Source organism: Ictidomys tridecemlineatus, chromosome 3 (assembly GCF_052094955.1).
Source record: "Ictidomys tridecemlineatus isolate mIctTri1 chromosome 3, mIctTri1.hap1, whole genome shotgun sequence".
Taxonomy (NCBI): domain Eukaryota; kingdom Metazoa; phylum Chordata; class Mammalia; order Rodentia; family Sciuridae; genus Ictidomys; species Ictidomys tridecemlineatus.
In genome coordinates, this window is record NC_135479.1 from 87,522,337 (window position 1) to 87,543,820 (window position 21,484).

The window sequence follows — 21,484 nt, forward strand, 5'->3', positions numbered from 1 at the left end:
ACATTTTATACTTACCACCTGTTAAGGCCTACCGTCATGGTTCCCAGTTATTAGTTGACAGTTCTCTTTCAGCCCAGCTCTGAGCTCCTTGAGAACAGACATTTGCTTCTCTCCTCTCCATTGCTCCAGTCTCCAAGCACCATGTTCAGTATTAACATATTTGCTGGATAAAATTGATATAAAAATGAAAGTTGTTTTTTTTTTTTGCATGTGTCAAGAAGGCAAATCAAAGCACTACGTCTTATTTTTTTTATTTATTTTTTTACTTGTAGTTAGACGCAATACCTTTATTTATTTATTTACTTATATGTGGTGCTGAGGATTGAACCAGTGCCTTGGATGTGTTAGGCAAACACTCTACCTCTGAGCTACAGCCCCAGCCCCCAACTTTCCTTATAAGGAGACCAGACACACCTGTGTGCACGTGAGCACACTCAGAGTGAGGTAGGATGGGGATGGGTCTTGTTATTCTTTCTTTCTTTCTTTCTTTCTTTCTTTTTCTTTCTTTCTTTCTTTTTTTTTTTTTTTTTTTTGTGTGTGTGTGTGGTGCTGGGGATTGAACCCATGGCCTTGTGCATGTGAGGCAAGCACTCTGCCAATGGAGCTATAGCCCCAGTCCCTTGTTGTTCTTTATATAGATCCTACACTGTGAGCCTGAGATGGCCAGAGCCTACTAAGTGACATTACAGTGAGGGATGACCAAAGTGGCAGCGTTCACATTTACCCAAGAAACACACAGTACACAGTGACCTGAGATCCAAATGAAAGAAATACCCTGACTATGTGTGGTACTTTGTTCTAGAACCTTTCATTTAAAAAATGTGTTAACAACAACTCAGTATTTTCCCTATCCAATGTTAGATCATCTCTGCAATTAAAAATAAAACAAAAGCCTCTGTCAGTGGGACACACTGACTAGCCACCCCTCCACAGAGTCCTGTCAGAGCCACATGTTAGAACTGCTCCTTCATTTCTTGCTGGTTCTCTGGGCACACAGCACCCTCACATACAGATAGGGACCACTTGCTTAGGGAAAATTCTTTTTATATTGTAATTTTCCTGCTTCACAATTTATGAATGGATCAGATCATCAGGATTGTCTTTGGGAACAAACGGGAGGCTTGTGGCAAGAACAGGACATTGCCCAGCTGGAGGGGGTCCGGTGCAACATGCTAGAGTGGTTATGAGACCCTTGGCATTTGGAAAAACAAACACTATCCTCCCCCCACCACCACCACAAATTTGGACACATATACACAGTTACACCTTGGGAGGGGGAAGGGGAAAGAGAGCATTCTGGGAGGATTTCCAACCACGATAACTATTAGCAATGGTATGAGAATAGGCTGTTGACTCCAAGTCTTGACTTCAATTCAAAATGAGATTTTTTTACAAAATGAATTTTCATACTAAAAAAATTTATTTTCTCAGAAGTTGTGAAGCATCTAGAAATAAGCCACTCGTGGAAAGGGCTTTGACCATTTTTCTCCTCTTGTTTCAGATGACAGTCATGTCCCTTTCCAGGGACCTCAAGGATGACTTTCACAGTGACACAGTGCTCTCCATCTTAAATGAGCAACGCATCCGGGGCATTTTATGTGATGTCACTATCATTGTAGAAGATACCAAGTTCAAAGCCCACAGCAATGTCCTGGCCGCTTCGAGCCTTTATTTCAAAAACATCTTTTGGAGTCACACAATCTGTATTTCCAGCCACGTCCTGGAGCTGGATGATCTCAAAGCCGAAGTGTTCACAGAAATACTTAATTATATCTACAGCTCCACAGTCGTTGTCAAGAGACAGGAAACGGTCACCGATCTTGCAGCTGCCGGGAAAAAGCTGGGGATATCGTTCCTGGAAGACCTCACCGACCGCAACTTCTCAAATTCCCCAGGTCCTTATGTGTTCTGTATTACTGAAAAGGGAGTGGTCAAAGAAGAAAAAAATGAGAAAAGGCACGAAGAACCAGCCATCACCAACGGGCCCAGGATCACCAATGCATTTTCCATCATCGAGACAGAAAACAGTAATAACATGTTTTCTCCTCTGGACTTGAGGGCCAGTTTCAAAAAAGTTTCTGACTCCATGAGAACAGCCAGCCTTGGTCTGGAGAGGACCGACGTCTGCCAGGAGGCCGAGCCAGTGCGCACGCTGGCCGAACACTCGTATGCCGTCTCCTCCATCACCGAGGCCTACCGAAGCCAGCCTGCGCGGGAGCCCGAGAGCAGCTCACCTGCCAAGGCAGGTAAAGACAATTGTGAGGTTCCTGCCGCAAAACCGAAAACATGCCGAAAGCCAAAGACGTTCTCCATACCCCAGGATTCTGATTCAACCACAGAGAATATACCACCCCCTCCAGTGACCACCCCAGAGGTTCATCAGGAACGAAGTCCCCAGCCAGCTGCCGTTCTCCCTCATTCCAAATCTCCCAGCAAGGAGGGTGACATCCATTTTTCCAAGGAAGATGAAAATCAGTCTTCTGATGTTCCTGGGCCGCCAGCAGCAGAGGTCCCACCGCTCGTTTACAACTGTAGCTGTTGTTCCAAATCCTTTGACAGCAGTGCTCTGCTCAGCGCCCACATGCAGCTGCACAAGCCAACCCAGGAGCCTTTGGTATGCAAGTATTGCAACAAACAGTTCACCACCCTGAACCGACTGGATCGACATGAACAGATCTGTATGAGGTCAAGCCACGTGCCCATCCCTGGAGAAAACCAACGCTTTTTAGAAAACTATCCCACCATCGGACAGAATGGAGGTTCCTTCCCAGGTCCAGAACCGTTACTCTCTGAAAATAGGGTTGGTGAATTTTCCAGTCCTGGAAGTAACTTGCCAGACACGGACCACATGGTTAAATTTGTTAACGGGCAAATGCTCTACAGTTGCGTTGTGTGTAAGCGTAGTTATGTGACTTTATCCAGCCTCCGAAGACACGCAAATGTCCACTCATGGAGAAGAACATACCCTTGCCATTACTGCAACAAAGTGTTTGCGTTGGCTGAGTACAGGACAAGGCACGAAATTTGGCACACAGGCGAAAGGCGGTATCAGTGCATTTTCTGTCTTGAAACTTTTATGACTTACTATATCCTAAAAAACCACCAGAAGTCTTTCCATGCTATAGATCACAGACTTTCCATCAGCAAAAAAACAGCCAATGGAGGCTTGAAGCCTACAGTCTATCCATATAAGCTTTATAGGCTCCTGCCTATGAAGTGCAAGAGAGCTCCTTACAAGAGCTACCGCAATTCTTCCTATGAAAATGCTCGAGAAAACAGTCAAGTGAATGAGTCTGCGCCTGGCACCTACGTTGTTCAGAATCCACACAGCTCTGACCTACCTACGTTGAATTTCCAAGAGAACGCGAACACCTTGACCAACAGTCCCGCGGTCCCTTTGGAAACGTCTACGTGTAAGGACACACCCACTTCTGCCAATGCACAAAACGCAGAGGGCACCAAGTGGGGAGAGGAGACATTGAAAATTGATCTTGACAACAACTTTTATTCAACTGAGGTGTCGGTTTCTTCCACTGAGAATGCCGTCAGTTCTGACCCCCAGGGAGGGGAAGCGCCTGTTTCGTCTCTGAGCAATGGCAGTGAGAACTCAGCCTCTGTGATCAGCTATAGTGGCTCGGCACCCTCCGTCATCGTGCACAGTAGCCAGTTTTCATCAGTGATAATGCACAGCAATTCCATCGCTGCCATGGCCAGCAGCAACCACAGAGTCCCCGGTGAGCCGGCTGTCAGTCAGCCCCTGAAAGATGACAGCAAGCCTGAGATGGATAAAATGGGCAGATCTGCAAGCAGACCCAAAAGCATTAAGGAGAAAAAGAAAGCTATTCCACCTAACAGGGGAGAGGTACCAGAGGAACCCAAATATGCTGCTGACCCCGGAGGGTCGTTGAGCAAAACCACCAACATCGTTGAAGAAACCAGTAAAATTGAAACCTACATTGCAAAACCTGCTCTGCCTGGCACCTCCACAAATAGCAATGTTGCCCCCCTTTGCCAAATAACAGTGAAAATTGGGAACGAAGCCATTGTGAAAAGGCACATCCTAGGATCTAAATTATTTTACAAAAGAGGGAGAAGATCTAAGTATCAGATGCAGGAGGAGGTGTTGCCCCAGGAGAGTGACCCAGAGACCCACAGAGACAGCCCACTGGGGCTTTGCCCATCCGAATGCATGGAGATGAATGAAGTGTTCGATGACGCCAGCGACCAGGATTCCACTGACAAGCCATGGCGCCCTTACTACAACTATAAGCCCAAAAAGAAATCCAGACAGTTGAGAAAGATGAGGAAGGTCAACTGGAAGAAAGAACGCGGCAGCAGAAGCCCAAGCAGCCGGTGTAGGTTCCCAGCAGAACTGGACTGTGCCGTGGGGAAGTCGCCTCCGGACAAGGCCTTTGAGGAAGAAGAAAACAAAGAGATGCCCAAGCTGCAGTGTGAACTCTGCGACGGAGACAAAGCCTCCGGGGCGGGAAGCAACGGAAGGCCCCACCGGCATCTCACTTCCAAGCCTTACGTCTGCGAGCTGTGTGCCAAGCAGTTCCAGAGCCCCTCCACGCTCAAGATGCACATGAGATGCCACACTGGGGAGAAGCCGTACCAGTGCAAGACCTGTGGACGGTGCTTTTCGGTGCAAGGGAACTTACAGAAACACGAACGCATCCACCTGGGGGTGAAGGAGTTCATCTGCCAGTATTGCAACAAGGCATTCACACTGAACGAGACCCTCAAAATCCACGAGAGAATCCACACTGGGGAGAAGCGGTACCGCTGTCAGTTCTGCTTCCAGAGTTTTCTGTATCTCTCCACGAAAAGGAATCATGAGCAGAGGCATATCCGGGAGCATAATGGGAAAGGCTTTGCTTGCTTCCAGTGCCCCAAAATTTGCAAAACAGCTGCAGCTCTCGGGATGCACCAGAAGAAACACTTATTCAAAAACCCAAGTCAGCAGGAGAAAACGGGGGACGGGAGCCAGGAAAACTCAAATCCCTCGGAGAATCAACATCTCATGGATTCAGAAGATAGTGATCAAAAAGATAATGCACAGACCATTGTTGAAAATGTCCTTTGAGTGGCAATAGTTCGAAAAATCTTCGGAAAGATAAGTTGGTGGGGATTTTTTTTTAAGTTTTTTTTTTGTTGTTGTTGTTTTTAAGTTTAGAATTTTGTTTTTGTTCACATAATAGCAGTCATGAAGGAGTGAAATGTATTTAAAAAAAAATCTCATTTGTGAAAACTCCAGAAAAAGGATCCTAATATCTTTCTTCTATGAGTTTTAGCATTAACTTCATAAAGTGCACAAAAAATAAAATAGCTGAATCCTCCAACATCCCAAGTATCTTGTGAAAGTTCATGAAGTTCTTAGCTGTGGTATTTCTACCAGAGAAAGAGGAGTTTAATTTTAGCCTAATTTAAAACTTAATAGTAAATGCTGATAAGAGCTGGCTGCTGAACTGTCTTTAATCACTGGAGAAAATAAGGGTCAGATATGAAGATGGCATCTTCAAAATATGTGAAATGGTAAATGAGCGATGACAGTATTTATTCCCATCTGGCTTCTACACTCTTAAAATGTGTTTAAATTAATGGGTACACAGGAAACACTTCACAATATAACTGAAAAATACGTATGTCATGAGGAACCTAAAGTAGGACATTCATACAGTATCTAGAACAACTTCTGCAAATAAACCTTGTAAAATACATATATGAATCCCAAGAACTTTGAACTGTCCATATCCCCCGTAGAAAATTCTGACAAGCAATAGATCTGCCAGTGATGGGGACTGGTGTACAAAGGAGTAGACTTGACTGAAGAGCATGCGTGTGCTTTTAGACGGAATGTTGTGCTGTTCCCTTGAATTATGGCTGAGCTGTTACTAGAACTGGTCTAATCAAGTCACAGAAAACATAGGTCATGCCTTATCTGTGGGGGAAAGCCTTCTCAGAATTTACCTGTGATTTTACCTGTGCCGTACCTTACTTTGCAATGGCCTCACCTCAGAGAATGAGAGAGGGTCAAATTCTTCTGAAACTCTCTGCAGTCTTCCAGCCATCTTAAGGCCACGGCCATGGATGTGGGGATCTGTTCCAGACAGACTTAAGGGTGCAAGGAAACCTGACATTTTCCATTCCACTAAAGGAGTGTCCAGGAGATGTAGCCAGGCATACACATGCTGGTGAGAGTGACAGCAAATCCCTCTGATTACTAGCCTTCTTGGAGATCAATAAGCCCACACATCCATACTAGTATAAAATGGAAGGACAGCAGGACACCCCCAGGCCCATGAATGACTTGAGTAGGCAAGAGGAAAGGATAGGCTTCCTCACCTCTAACAGTAGCTTTGTTTTTGAGGGTTGGGGAGGTGGAATATAGAGTTCTGCCCCTTAATTATATGACTCAGAAATCTATCCCATAAGCTTTGTGTTCATATCTGCAGAGACCTAGGCCCCTTGCTAAAAACACATGTAGGTTCTTTAACGTTCTTTTACACTGACCTGTCCCATCAACATTGCCCTCAGAAATCCAGTTGCGATACAGGATATTCTGTCATGTGGACTAGGTTTTGGAAAGCTGGGACTTAACGATTCTTATTTTTACAACTGCCAGAATAGAGGGAGAGAGAATACATTCCTACCCTTTGATCACCAGTGTGAGCAGAATCAGAATCAAGTTCAAAGGTGACCAGCAGCCATCCATGTTCATTGGATTGACAGATGGAAACCCAAGGTCATCCGAGGTTGGAAGGTTATCATCATGAAGAAATCGCTCAAAGGACTCCGTTTTCTCTTGACAAGTATGATGTGTCCATGAAGAAGACTTAGTATGGATTTGGGTGGGCGAGAAAGCATTTCAACACCCAGAAAAGGACATGATTGAAGTTGACCTTTTTATACCGTAGTAGTTTGCTGTTAAGTAACCCCAATATTGTATCTGCATTTATGTTTTGTTCATCTATTTTCACTTACATGCAGTATTATATAGTAGAGGAAAATGGGAAATTGCAAGCAAACTCAACTTTATTTTGTATGTTGTATATATGTATACCTGCACCATCCGTTTGGGTTTTCTTAAGGAGATAGTCACAAAGGGCTTATGAAAATCACTTTCAGATTGATAATTAGAATACTGAAAAACCAACCCTGTGATCCACTGATTTGTCTCTCACCTGAGTTAGGATTATGAGTCAATAAATTATGTATTTTAGTTATTTTGATTTAAAACTATAAATATAAAATTATTACATGTAGTGAAGTCTCCCAGCCCTCACATGTGGATATTTTTTAAGTGGACTTGTATGCTGATAATTCTAGACCAAAGTAAATATGGCAGAATATTTATACATGAAAAAATAATTTTGCAAATATTTTCTATAATTGTATTATTCGTTAAAAATGTTGATAGCTTGTGTTAGTTTCAGGGAGGGGTGTATATTTTGATAAAAAAAATACTTGACTTTGTAATTCTGTATATTCTATACAATTTATAGCAGAGCCGTTTTAAGACAACCTTGTCACCTTTTTTTGTTAATTGTGAAAATTTTATTATGAGTGATGTTTAAGTATGCATCGAGTACATAAAGACCAACTAGAATTAAAGTTAAGTGTAAACAGTGAACATACTGTATGCTGTACAAGATATATTGTAATTTGCTGTTTTAGCATCTGTATTTTGGTTAGAAGATATTATTAAATGCAGATGTTAAGGGTTGGAAAAGTCTAATTTTATTTTTAGAAATAATGAATATAAATTTGTTTTTGCTTGATTAAAATAGCTTATTCCTACGTTAAGTCTCTCTTCAAATGTTTCAGTGTTAATCCTTTTGTGCAGCTGTTTCGCCTGTGTGAATCACAGCTCTGTCTCCCATATTGTTCATTCAGTATATTTCTGTGGCTGAACTTGTTTATGCCTCTTGGTGTCCCGATTTACATCCTTAGGAAGCAAATGGATTATGACATTTAAAGGAAAAGCAGAATAAGAGACAGTGAGGTCTTCCGATAATGGAGGGTTTTGAATAGGCCTGATCTTGTAATGATGCCTCAGAGAGTGGAATGCTGTCCTGGAGGTCTTCTGCTCACCCACAGGAAACAAATTACATTGATTGAGTGCCAGCTGCTTGGCATATGTCTTTACCTGGGCTCTTTCATGAACAACCCCGCCCTGAAGTAGTCCTCCTCCTCCTTCCTATAATGATATTGAGAAGGTCCCACAGCCAGCCAGAGCGAGCCAGGACTCCAACCCGGGTCTGCCTGACTCCAAAGCCCCTGTATTTGTTACCTCTCCACATCTTAGAGAAAAATGCTGAATGGAGAGTGAAGGAGGCCGTGACAAAGCAGTGCAGCCCTTAGGGGTGGTTGTTGGCATGGCCTCTCTGCAGCAGGCTGAAGGAGGCAGCCATAAGCTCAGCATTACCTGACTCGGGCTTCTCTCTATAGGGATGTTTCCTGGTTTTATAAAACCGGTTTTTAAGAGTTTTTACATTTTTTTAAGACTATGGAGTGATATTATAATGCAATTATAAGCTAGCAATTTTTCACACGAAGAAAAAAACTGTTCCATTGTCACAGACCATGTTCCTGACCTTAGCTCATCATCTTGCAAATGCATACAATTAGTCACCAATGTCTAATGGCCAGTGTCAGTGGCTCAGGCAGCACAATCTGTTACCAACACAGGGAAAATAATTCACATTTCTGGCTTACTGATGACTGGCCTAGCATCAATTTTGTATCTAAAGGGCAATTCAAATTAGACTCACCAAAACTTTGATAACTGTTGTCTACTAAAACTAACTTCATTATCTACTGAAATAACAGAATTAATATTGAAAGAACTTGTAACAGTTGAGAAAAGTACCAGAATTAAAAGCATAAAAATAAATCATGCAAGGCAATGCTGTTTGTACCTATTTTTTTTAAATTTATTTTTTAGTTGTACACAATACCTTTATTTTGTTTATTTTTATGTGGTGTTGAAGATGGAACCCAGGGCCTCGAGCATGCTCAGTGAGCACTCTACCGCTGAGCCACAACTCCAGCCCTGTACCTATTTTTTAATTAGTTCAGGTCTCTTCGTTCCTATTGCTGTCCTTTGCTGTCCACTGATTGACTGATCCGTCTCTGCTTCCTGTCCCCATGTTTCTCTGCAGAGGCAACAGTTCTTCTGTTTCAACTTCATCCATATCTAAAAAGTCTTCACCGTTCCCCTCCTCAGATCTTGTCCATCTATTAATTGATCTTCCAGAGACAGATGCAACCCTTTATAGTGTGCACCCTCTGACCCTGGTTCTTCAAACAAGATAGTCAGCAAATGTCTTGGTGTGCAATTTTTAAAACTGTACACTCAAAATTTGGACAACAGATGGGAGGACTGATTATAACAGAAATATTGTATATTATTTCATCAGTGACACTTAAGACATCTATTTGTTTCAATGTTTTCCTGGGAAATCAAGATGACTTTTTTCAATAAATATAAAATTTATGATTTCTGAGTAATTATAGAAGTAAATGTTTTTCTCCTGTTATAAGAAGCTTTTTACACAAATTTTAACAATATAACAAGACTCATTTGTGTAGAATTTAGACCCATTTACTCAGAATGTTCTTAATTCTGAGTGTTGAGCATTTTATTGAGGCTATCGCTACAGAGGTAGCCTGAGTGTTCAAGGAACTTAAGTCTAGTGAAGGATTGAGGAAGCAATAGATATTTATGAAGCCCTGAGCTAGAGAAGTGAGATTGAGCTGGACCTTCATCAGAGGGTCAGGTCCAAGTTGGAGTGGTTAAAACAAAGGAGCCATGGTGGATTATAGGCTATCCCAAAAGCCTTGGGGTTGGGTTGGGGACCTTGGAAAGGCAAGCAGAGGTCACATCATTGGAGCCTCACAGGCCACACAGGAGAGTTGCTGAGGCAGGCCTTGAACTTGCAACCCTCCCTGACTCAGCTTCCCAAGCTGCTGGCATCACAGGTGTGCACCCTGCACTTGGCCAAAAGGAAGCATTTTAAACCTAACTATACTATAATCACACTTTAAAAATTAGTCATTCTTTGATATCAAATCCCATCAGTTAAAACTTCCTTTTTTTGGAGGAGGTGTACAGGGAATTGAACTCGGGAGCACTCCACCACTGAGCCACATCCCCAGCCCTTTTTGTATTTTATTTATAGAGACAGGGTCTCACTGAGTTGCTTAGCGCCTCATTTTTTTTTTTTTTTTTTTTTTTTTTTTTTTTTTTACTGAGGCTGGCTTTGAACTTTGGATCCTTCTATCTCAGCCTTCTGAGCCACTGGGATTATAGGTGTGTACCACCGAGCCTGGCAAAACTTTTTTTTTTTAATATTTTTTTGTAGCTGTACACAATAACTTTTATTAATTTTTATGTGGTGCTGAGGATCAAACCCAGTGCCTCATGCAAGCTAGGTGAGCGCTCTACCACTAAGCCACAACCCCAGCCCCTTGCAAAACTTCTTAATAACTTGAATCAGAATCCAACAAAGGTTTCACACTGCAATTAGATGGCATGTCTCCCTTTTAATCTGTAGCTTCTCCTCTATGTCTGTTTTTCTCCCTTTACAATTTAGTTTTAAAGAAATTAGGTGGTTCACAGTGTCTGCAGTAGCAAGTCAACTTTCTAGTTGTTATATTCTTCCACTAGGAAGCACAGAATATCTTGCTAAGACAATGGATGTGTTTTGAAGATAGATTTGATGGGCTTCACTGGTAATTTAGTTCCAGGGGGTTAAAAAAAAATGAGAGGGGGAAGAATGAAGGATGACTCCAGGTTTGGGTGTGAGCAATAAGAAGGATGGACAGCAGACAAATAGACATATGGTACTGAAGTTCAGAAGAGGAGGCTGACATGAGATGTGGATTTGAAAGTTGTGTTTTATTCATTCAAAACACACTTGAATTAAGCACTGGGAATACAACAGGAGAGCAAAACAGATAGTCCCTAGAACTTGTGACCTGGAGGAGAACACAGAAAGATAAGTGATCATACTCACCATAGTGCTATGAAGAAGAGCCACACGGTGCTAGGAAGACTTCTGATGGGGTTATGACCTGGTCTGGAAGCTCAAGGAAAACCTTCCTTAAGGGACTTTTGAGCTGAGATCTGAAGAATAAGAGTTGGAAAGGGACAGGGTTTGGTTTCTAGGTAGAGGGAATGGCATACACCAAGGTCTACCCTGGAGAGAACACAGGGCATCAGAGGCCAGTCGTGGCCAGAACACAAGAGACATGAGCTTAAGATCCAACTGGAGGGCAGGAGCCATAGCACACAGGTCCTTCCAGGTCATGCTGAGGATCTGGACTGTCCGCTAACAGCTAGGGAGAGCCACGGAGACTGGAGATGTAGCTCAGTGGTAGAGCACTTGAACAGCATGCAGGCCTGGGTTCCTTTCCCAGCACAGAAAGGAAGGAAGGAAGGAGGGAGGGAAGAAGGGAAGTGGGGGAAGAAAAAGGGTGAGGGAGGGAAGGAACTTAAAGCCGTTAGAAAGTTGTCACAGTGGTCAGGGCTGGATAGGATAGTGGCTTGAATTATGTGGTGGTAGTAAAGATGGAGAGAAAAGAGAGGGCTTGAGAGAGATGTAGGAGATTAAATCAGCAGGACTTGATGTTGGATTGGTTGTGGGACGTGAAGGCTAGGAAGGGATCAAAGGTCATCTTTTGGTTTTAGAATTATTGAAACTATGGGAACGTGAGGCATTCCCCATGCAGCTTATTTGAGGAAGAAGCCAGAATCCCAGATAATACCAATATGTGAAAGTCGAGTGACCCAAAAACCTATACATGAGACTGCGGCAGAGATGAAGCCAGAGGAGGAGGAAGAAATTTGGGGGAGCAGCAGCTAAGAAGCCAGAGGTGGAGATCCACTCAGAGTGACAAGTGTCTCAAGGGGAGATGAAGCCGGGTCAGGAAATTTGGAAAGTGCCCTTTGCACCCAGCAACTACAAGCCTGTTGGCAGTGCTGTGCTGGTAAGTGTTTAACAACCAGCTCTTAGGTGAGAAGGAAAGCCCTGGTTTGTAGTATTGGCCAATTTCTGCTTGTCAACACTCCCACTGTGGACGGTTTTAAGGCACCTACATGATGACACTGCACTTGGCGATGGGAAGAGGGGCCTCCAATTGGCTTAGGAGAGCTGGTGCGAGCCTGCTCCCGTGACTCGGTGGTGATTGTGGCAAGGGTGCTCCAATATGGTGGTGCAGGAGGAAACAGATGGAGGGGTGAGGGTGGAGACAGCGAGTGAGAACTCCTGCTTCAAGAAGGGAGAAGAAATACAGAGAAAGGCACCTGTGAGTGGAACCTGTGGTCTGAGGAACACCAGGGATGGAGCAAAGGAGGAGCAGGCAATAGAGTTGAGGGATTGGTTGCAACAAGGACCGTGGAAGTTGGATTTAACTTAAAGAGGCACAGTTAGTTAGTTTGTTTTTGTTTCTTGTTTTTTTTTTTTTTTTTTGGTACTGAGAATTGAACCCAGGGGCATTTAACCACTGAGCCACATCCCCAGCCCTTTTTTAATATTTTATTTTGAGACAGGGTCTCACTGAGTTGCTTAGGGCCTCACTAGGTTGCTAAGGCTGGCTTTGAACTCACGATCCTCCTGCCTCAGCCTCCCAGCTCTTGGGATTACAGATGTGCACCATCGCACCTGGCAGAAGCACAGATTAATGTCTAACAGAACAATATAAATGGAGGGGTCAGGATGAGGTGTCTCAGTAAGACTGAAGAGCTCCCACGACTACTTTCCCAAGTGTCCTTCCTGTCCATCTGTCACAGTGGCAATGATTACTGTCTCTGTTTGGAAGCTGTGGATACTGAGGCCTAGAGGAGTTAGGGGCTTGCCCAGGCTCAGACAGCAGGACCAACTCTGAGCCTGTTGGTCTCCAGGACACTATTTTCACTTTCATCAACTGATCTACGTTGACTAAGGTATCTTTCGGAAGAACCATTACTGAGTGACCAAGACAGTTCTTTCCTCAGAATAAGTGTTTATTAACTTGAGAGTCTAATGCCCTCAGAGCCCGAGGTCACTCATTTCTTCATTCGACATATTCTATATGGCAGTTGGCATTCGTTATAGTTTGGACCTGAAGTCCCCCAGCCAAACTCATGTGTTGAAAGCATGGTCCCCAATGCGGCAAGGTTCGGAGGTGGAGCTTTTAGGAAATGAGGGGCTGTAACCTCACCAGTGGATTAATCCATTTGGTGAGTTAATCATTTGAATGGACAATTGAGTAGTAACTGTGGGCAGGTGGGGTGTGGCTAGAGGAAGTAGGTCACTGAGTAGCCTTGGGGACGGTCTGTCCCTGACCCCTTCCTGTCTTTTTCTTTCTCTGCTTGCCAGCTGCCACGAGTTGAGTTGAGCAACTTTCTTCCACCACAGCCTTCTGCCATGATGTTTTTGCCCTGGAGCCTCTGACCATGACCTGAACCTCTAAAACTGTGATCCATGGTAAACCCTTCCTCCTTGGGCTTGGTGGCTCACACCTGGAATCCCAGCTATCAGGAGGCTGAGGAAGGAGCATTGTGAGTTTGAGGCCAATCTGAGCAATTTATCAAGACCCTGTCTCAAAATAAAATATATAAATAGCTGGAGTGTAGCTCAGTGGTGAAGCAGTCCCGGGTTCAATCACCAGTACTGCAAAATAAACCTTTCTCTTCTAAATGGTTCTTCTCAGGTTACTTTGGTGGCGGTGATGAAAATCTGACTAAGGCAGCATTGCCAGGCACTATTCTCAGTATCTAATGAATATTAACTCATTTAATCCCCACATCAAGCTTGAGAGGAAGGCTGTCCTTGTTTATTACAGGTGTATTTTGCGGAAAAGTGCCCTAAAATTTAGTGACTTAAAACACCCATGTATCTATCACATGTATCACCCATCTCACATGGTTCTGTGGTTAGGCTGGGATCAACCTCTTGTGTAGTTCTAGTCAGATGGTGGTAGGGCTGCAGTTGCCTAAAGGCTTGGCCAGGCTGGCATCAAAGAGGTCCGAGTCCATCCCAGATTCAAGGGAGTAGAGGGGTGGACTGTCCTTCTCAATGGACGAGCGGCAGGTGCATTCAGGGAGGGAAGGAACTGATGGCAGCATCTTTCCAGATAAGCTACTGCAAAGGATAATCCTTAATGAGAGAGTCAAGGCACAGTGAAGTTAAATAACTTATCCAAGGTAGCACAGCTGGTAAGTTGAGAGACAGAGCTAATCCCCGAGAGCTGAGCTCCAGAGCCTGCTAGAAAAGCAAAAGGTCCTGGGGCCCACAGCACAGCTCTTCATGGCAGAGTTACAGTGACTAGGGGCCCAGTAGTAAAGCCAGAGGGCTCTGGAGTTACCTGTCAGGTATTTGAGAAAGAAGAAATATTAAAAATATTATGAATGGAAAAAGATTCTAATGACTATCTAAACAAGGCTTTTTCTTAGGTGGGGGGTGAAAATATGGGTCTCATGTGGCCCAAGGCAAATGGAAGACCTCTTACTTTTGCTTTTGTCTATCAAATCAGAAAGACATAGAACATGTAAATGTGTGTGTGTATTGTTTTTCCTTATAAATAATTAAATTATGGAACTTTTAGTCAGCAACTCAAAAAGGTCAGATATGGGAAGCCTAAGGCTTGGAGGAGAGAGTTAGAATGTGAGCCCTAGACCCACCTCAGGAAGGATCTTCAAGTTCCTCAGTGCCCCCTTGCTATATGATATAATGGCCTGAACATCTGGGTCCTCCATTACCTTATGCATGTCCTGGCCCCTCTAATGAAAGGGCAAGGAAATGACATGTCTGCTTCCACGAGGTGAGTCACTTCGTAGGAGCAGGGGGGTGCTGCTAGAATGAACTTGAGTCATCTCCGGAGCAGCTGCTTTCTCCTCCAAAGTCTGAGAACCAGAGACCGAGCACAGTGTAGGAGAATAGATTAAGAGCATTGAATTAAGAGCTCTAAGCCCACTGGATAACTTTTAAATATTGAGACACATGATATACAGGCCTCCATTTGTGTGCTTGCCCCCAGCCCTGTAAATGTTGGGAGTGGAGGGCAGTGAGTAGCTGCCACCACTCCCCAAGACATCTGACTTTCCACCATGCTGCCTATGGACAAGCTCCTGGCCACGTGGAAATGTTCATTCCTACTCCATCTCCGTCAGCACACGGAGTCATTTCTCCTAATGCAAAACCCCTTCAAACGCCTCTGTCTTGCATCTGTTGCACGACACAGTCCCTTAGACCTACTGGCCTTGGTCCTGGCCCTCACCACCTCTCTCTAGCAAAACCCATGTTTGACAGCCTCTGCTGTCAGACAGCAGCTCCTCCAGCCACGCCCAGAGCTGACGTCTTTAGTACTGTGCCCCCAGCACCAGCACAGTGCTGTCGACTGTGAGTCATCTACTAAGTGTACCCACTTGCCCCATTAGCAAACCAGGATGACTGGTCACCCTAATGGGAAGAGACTCTTCTAGAAGGGGAGGCAACTGGAACAGGAGAACTAATAGGCCAGCAAGTCTCAACCAACTAAGGGGACTGTCCACTTTCCTGAGCAGTGAGGAGACATCTAGGCCACACAGGCGACTGTCCAGGCTGAGTAGGTCTGGGCTGGGAGAATGGAGGGAGCAACCACAGGCCCAATTGCAGGAACCCTACCGAATTCCTTCCATCAGTTCACAAAGACCCACTCTTCCCTCATTTCTCTGAAAAACCTCTTGGGGACCGAGCTCATCACGGAGCTGCCAGCTGCCCACACAAAGCATTTGCCCCCAGAATTTTTGAGTCTACTTTTTTTTTTTAATTGGTTCTTTTTACATATACATAACAGGAGAGTGGATCTTGACCTACACGGAGTATAACTTTAAATTCTAATTAGGATCTCATAAATCTTGTGGTCGTAGGTGATGCGGAGTTACACGGGTCGTGTATTCATATATGAACCCAGGAAAGTGATGTCCATTCATTCCACTGTCTTTCCTATGGAAGGAGCCTAAATATCCTCAGAATTCGCCCTTGATCCTCTTCTCCCAGCAGCCCCATTTTCAAAGCATGTCTGGAATCAGGATCAGTCAGAGGTGGCTGGAGGGTGGGCAACACACGACCTGGTTTCTAGTGCAATGTGTTTCTGCATCGTGACACAAGAATGAGGAAACCGGGGGAGGACCTCCTCCCTCAACTCCAGAGATGGTAACCCAGCTCTTCACCATGTGGGGACACTCAGTCACGTGAGGTGTCGTGTTTCAGTCAGCGACAGACCACACGCACATTGGAGGGCCCAGAAGACCGCAGTGGAACAGAAAAATTCCTGTTGCCTTGTGACATTGTGGCCACTGCATGAGCATAGCACAACACATTACTCTTGAGTTTGTGGTCCTGCTGGCGTAGACACAGCCACAGCCCTGCCAGCCATATACTGTACAGCAGTGGCCAGGCGAGGTGGCACACGCCTGTAATCCCAGCGGCTCAGGAGGCCGAGGCAGGAGGATCATGAGTTCAAAGCCAGCTTCAGCAAAAACAAAGTGCTAAGCAACTCAGTGAGACCCTGTCTCTAAATAAAATATAAAACAGGGCTGGGAATGTGGCTCAGTGGTCAAGCGCCCTTAAGTTCAATCCCCATAACCCCCACCCAAAAAAAGCACAGCAGTATAATTATGTGCAGTACATAAAACTTGATAATGATCACAAATGACTATGCTATGGTTAATGTTATCTATCATACCATACTTTTTATCTTTATTTTAGACTGTGCTCTACATATATACATATGTGTATGTTCTGGAGTTTGGGGGTTTGTTTTGTTTTGTTTTGTTTTGGTTTGGTTTGGTTCCAGGGATTGAACCTAGAGGTGCTTAACCACTGAGCCTCATCTCCAGCCCTTTTTATGTTTTATTCTGAGACAGGATACCACTAAGTTGCTTAGAGCCTTGCTAAGTTGCTGAGGCTGGCCTTGAACTTGAGATCCTCCTGCCTCAGTCTCCCAAGTTGCGGGGATTGCAGATGTTCACCAGCTCGCATGGCCTCCTGCTTATATATACAAGGAAATGGTTAACCAAACCAATCACCTGTTAGGCCAGCGCTAGCCTCATGCCTGCCGCACCTCTTCACTGCATCAGAGGCCGTATCAAGTATTCAACCAATATCATGGTTGTGTACGTACATTCTATGGCATACACACAATGACAGAATTGCCTAATAATGAATCTCGGAGCTCATCTGTCATAAAGGGATACACAGCTATAAAGTAAAGCTGGACCCAAGGGTTCAAGAAAAATGACATATTTTCCCTTTCAATTTCTCCCGCTTTTCCTCTTTGCTCTGCTTACTTTCATCTGTGTTGGCCTCATTCTCAGATGGGTTCTCCCCAGTTGATGTCAAAGATGTCCATGCTGAGTAGAACAAAGTTCTTCAAACCAGAGGAAAACACACTCTTAAAAAAAAAAAAAATCTTGGGCTGGGGATGTGGCTCAAGCGGTAGCGCGCTCGCCTGGCATGCATGCGGCCCGGGTTCGATCCTCAGCACCACATACCAACAAAGATGTTGTGTCCGCCGAGAACTAAAAAAATAAATAAATATTGAAAATTCTCTCTCTCTCTCTCTCTCTCTCTCTCTCTCTCTCTCTCTCTTTAAAAAAAAAAAAAAGATCTTCAAAGAGATACTTTTAACAGTCTCTAAACAGCAGAGTCTGAATTCAAACCCAGGGCATCCAACATCATAGCTGACCTCCCTAATCTCTACTAATACAGGACTTGTACCTCCTTTTAGGACATATTGAAGAAAATTCAATCAAAATGGCACCAAACACTCTGCATTCAGCTAAGACTGAGCCAGGTGCTGTGACAGATGCTTTAATCTTTGTTCATAAGAACCAGGAGAGAAGGTGTCATTTTCACCATTTAATAGATTCAGAAACAGAAGGTCCAAGTCCAAAGACTCCACTGTTCTGAGCTCTGAGAACGCATACAGGAAGCGGAAACCCCAGATGATTTCCTGGCAGTTCCTTGGCCTCAGGTATTGACTTACTATACTCAGACTATACCCTGCCACCCCCCCTGTTTCACTTCTGCCCCACCTTGCAGTACTAGGAAGAGAAGAAGCCTCCCCTTCCACTGCCTTCACCTGGTTGCACAACCATTTTCACAGATGAAAGCAAACATGAGAAAAGTGACCCAAAGAGTGTCAAATAATGAAGATCTACCTCAACTTCCAAGAACTCTTACGGTTAAGAGAAATCAGTTCTCGCTACTTAATAAAATGCATTTGTGTGTGCATCTGTATGATGTGTGTATTGAGAGAGCTAATACATGGTCATGGGGGGAAATAAATTTTTTTTTCCACACAGTGCAAAAGGGTGAACAGAGAAAAAGAGACCTCTCTCCCTCTCTGTCCCTGGATTTCTCCCTGAAAGCATGCTTTGCACTGGTTCTTAAGCATTCGGAGCAAATAGATAATCCCATGCAAATCTGAGTGTGTGTGTGTGTGTGTGTGTGTGTGTGTGTGTATTTATTTATTTATATTTATAAGTGCAAATGACCTTGTGTATTTTTTCCTTTTTTTGTCATATGCATGACAGCACATAACACATGCCACTCAATATATTTTGTTTATTTAACTATGGATCATAGATAGCCTTCCATGCTGGGTCATGTGGTCCTGTTCTTTCAATGGCTTTGTAGTGTTCTGTTGCATGAAATGTTTAGCCAGTTTCCTGCTAATAAGCCTTTCAGTTGTTTTCAATATTTTGCTTTTGTGTGTGTGCATTTTAGGTTTTATATCAAAGATGGACACAAACAGACAAAAATGGTTTTCTGCTTAATTCTCATTGAAACAGAAAATTCTATTAACAGAGGCCCCACTGTCTTCTGAGGGTTCCAGATAGTTTGCATGAAAATAACCCAAATTCTGAGCTCTCAAGCAAAACTTTTCAGAATTCTTCTGCTCTGTATTAAATGCAAACGGAGCAGGACTTCTTAGTGAGCTTTTATTGCTTACATCAAATGGCAAGATGGAAAGAAAGAAGAGGATAAGATAGAATCTAAAGGAGGACGGGGAAATATTGGAACCAGGAAGCAGAAACCCTCTCTTCATGTCACCTCATCTCTGTGTCCCCTTTGTGTCCCCTTTCTTTGGTTCTCTGGTGCTGATGAGCCAGCCCCTCCGCCTCCTGCGGTGGGTGGAAGATACCCTGACAGCACCTCACAGCAAAAAAATCTGCTTCCCACCCTCCCCATCCATCAAGACAGTCGGTTTCCGCTTGGTCAGGAGCTGGCTCCTCCTCCAGTGAGCTCTGGCTGAGGGGACAGCCCCACAGTAGAAGATGGCCGCAGAGGCCCCACCCACAGGCAAGCGGCAGGGGCTGGAGAAGCTCTCAAGTGCCACCACGTGGTCCCACAGGGACTAGAGCTCTGTAGACAAGAGCTGTTACCAGCTCTGCACCAGCGGGACCCTCAGGGGCCTGCACAGTGCCTTCCACTGACTGTCCAGCGTCTAGCCTGGCGTCTCCCATGACAGTTGTGCCACACAGTTAATAAAACGTTCTGCCTGACTTAGAGACCGGCTAAGGTTTTGTCCCCCAAAGTAGTTCACGTTTAGGGGGGTTAGAGAAGGCGTGGCGATAGGAGGTGTGGAATTCGTGGGGTTGTAAAGGGCGCCTCAGCCCCTGCCCCACACGGACCGAAAACCATGAAGTTATTTTGACAAAGAGTGTTTGTATTTCACTTCGTCAAATTGTAAACATGTTATTTTTAAGAAATTTCATAGACGTGTTGGAGTGAAGCTTATTTGTAGACATATTCTTTTTGAGGATTTTTTTTTTTAAAGAAATATGTTTGGATCCGAAAATATATATCCGAGTAATGTGAACAAGCTGGCCGTGTTGGAAGCCAGGCGCGGTGGCGCACGCCTGGAATCCCAGCGGCTTGGGAGGCTGAGGCAGGAGGATCGCGAGTTCAAAGCCAGCCTCAGCAATGGCGAGGCGCTAAGCAACTCAGAATTAAATCCCCGACACCCCCTACCTTTCCCTCCTCCCCCCAGAAAAAGAAGAAGCCTCTGGAAGCAGGTATAAAGATCCTTGCCTAAACTCCTGATGACTGGAATCCCCAGCCTTCTAGGAAAGTGTTAGCATGGTCAGTCCTACCCCTGCGGGACCTCAGTCTCTTGGCATCTCTGAAGCGCAACAACCACAGACTTTGGAGGGGACTCCTACTTCTGTGTAGAGCACAAAGGAAAATCCTGCCAGCAGAGGGCGCTGACGGGCCAGGAGGTGGCCCCATCCAAATAAGCTTGCTCCTGCCTCTCCAGGAACTTGCTTGCAGCATCCCTCTTTGAAGGAAATCAATGTCACGTTGCACTAACCAAGCTTGCGAGTGCCATCGGCAGCTGTTCTTCGTGGGACCTACCCTTTGATATCCCCAATAAAGGTTATTGAGTTTAACATGAAGTTAGTTAAGACAAACAGTAACTTGGGACCGACCTTCAGGGTCCACGTCAGTCCTGGGTCTTACCAAAGTTAGTTCAGGTTAGGCCTTCCCACTGCTGCTGCTGCTGCTGCTGCTGCTGCTGCTGCTGCGCGCGCGCACGCGCACACACACACACACACACACACACACACACACACACACACGCAATGGCCTGAGGTCACATGCAAAGACCCCTACAGAAGAGGGATGGGTAATACAGTGTGGGGTGGAGTGGTACAGCCCTGAGAATGGTGATAACAGAAGGTGCCTGTGGACCAACCACATAGAATAAGAAGCTTCCATGAGCCACCCCCTAGGCCCTGAGCAAGAGCTCCATCTAATGGACAACTGGCCAGGCTTTTCAAATGGTCATCAGCAGAGCAAAGGGATGCCCCCGAGGGTTGTCCACCTGAGAAAAGTAGAAGAAACCTTGCATTTTTGTGGATGGGGAAGGGAGCGGTAGGGACCTAAGCACCATTGAACAGAGCTGAAATGCCGCCAGCCTGAGAGGCCAGGTAAGAATGTCAAGTACAGGAGCCACTGGCACATGGCCTGATCCCTATCCAGGCAGCCAAGCCATAGGGCAGCTGGGCAACAGCGCCTCACAGCCCCTGGGCACAGGTGTGTCGATCCTCTGAAACCAGAGGAGAAAGAGAGGCACAGTGACTCCAGGGAGCCCTTTGGGAGAGAAAGGAAGTTGTCCATTGGCTTGGGTAGAGCTCTGCTGAAGTATTCTTAGGCTAAGTCAATCAATCATTGCATTTCCATGACCACAGGGATTGGGCAAAGTGCATGTGGCCCACTCAGAGCCAATGGGACTTAATAACTCTGCTGGGAATGCTGTAAGAGAAACAGTCAGTACATATCTCTTCTCACTGGAACAGGGGGAATGCAGAGTCTGGAGGTACTGCTTCCATGTTGCCACCACAAGGGAAAATCCAGAACTGACTGGGTCCAACTTGGGACCTGCGATATGACAGACACAGAAGAGCCTCAAGGTAGAGGAAAACTGAGTCTAAATGACATTATTTGAA

General features: G+C 44.9%; 1 protein-coding gene and 1 non-coding gene across 3 annotated transcripts in view; both read left to right on the plus strand.

Moving 5' to 3' along the window:
• The window catches only part of Zbtb38 (zinc finger and BTB domain containing 38), a 33,143-nt gene extending 24,234 nt beyond the window's left edge, over window positions 1-8,909 (plus strand). Inside the window, exon 2 of the mRNA XM_078043417.1 lies at window positions 1,502-8,909. Coding sequence (XP_077899543.1) covers window positions 1,502-5,086 — 3,585 coding nt within the window. The 3' untranslated portion in view covers window positions 5,087-8,909. The remainder of the gene's footprint in view (window positions 1-1,501) is intronic.
• LOC101973728 (uncharacterized) overlaps window positions 1-21,484 on the plus strand; it is a 152,733-nt gene that overhangs the window by 113,466 nt on the left and 17,783 nt on the right. The gene's annotated exons all lie outside the window — the stretch shown is intronic.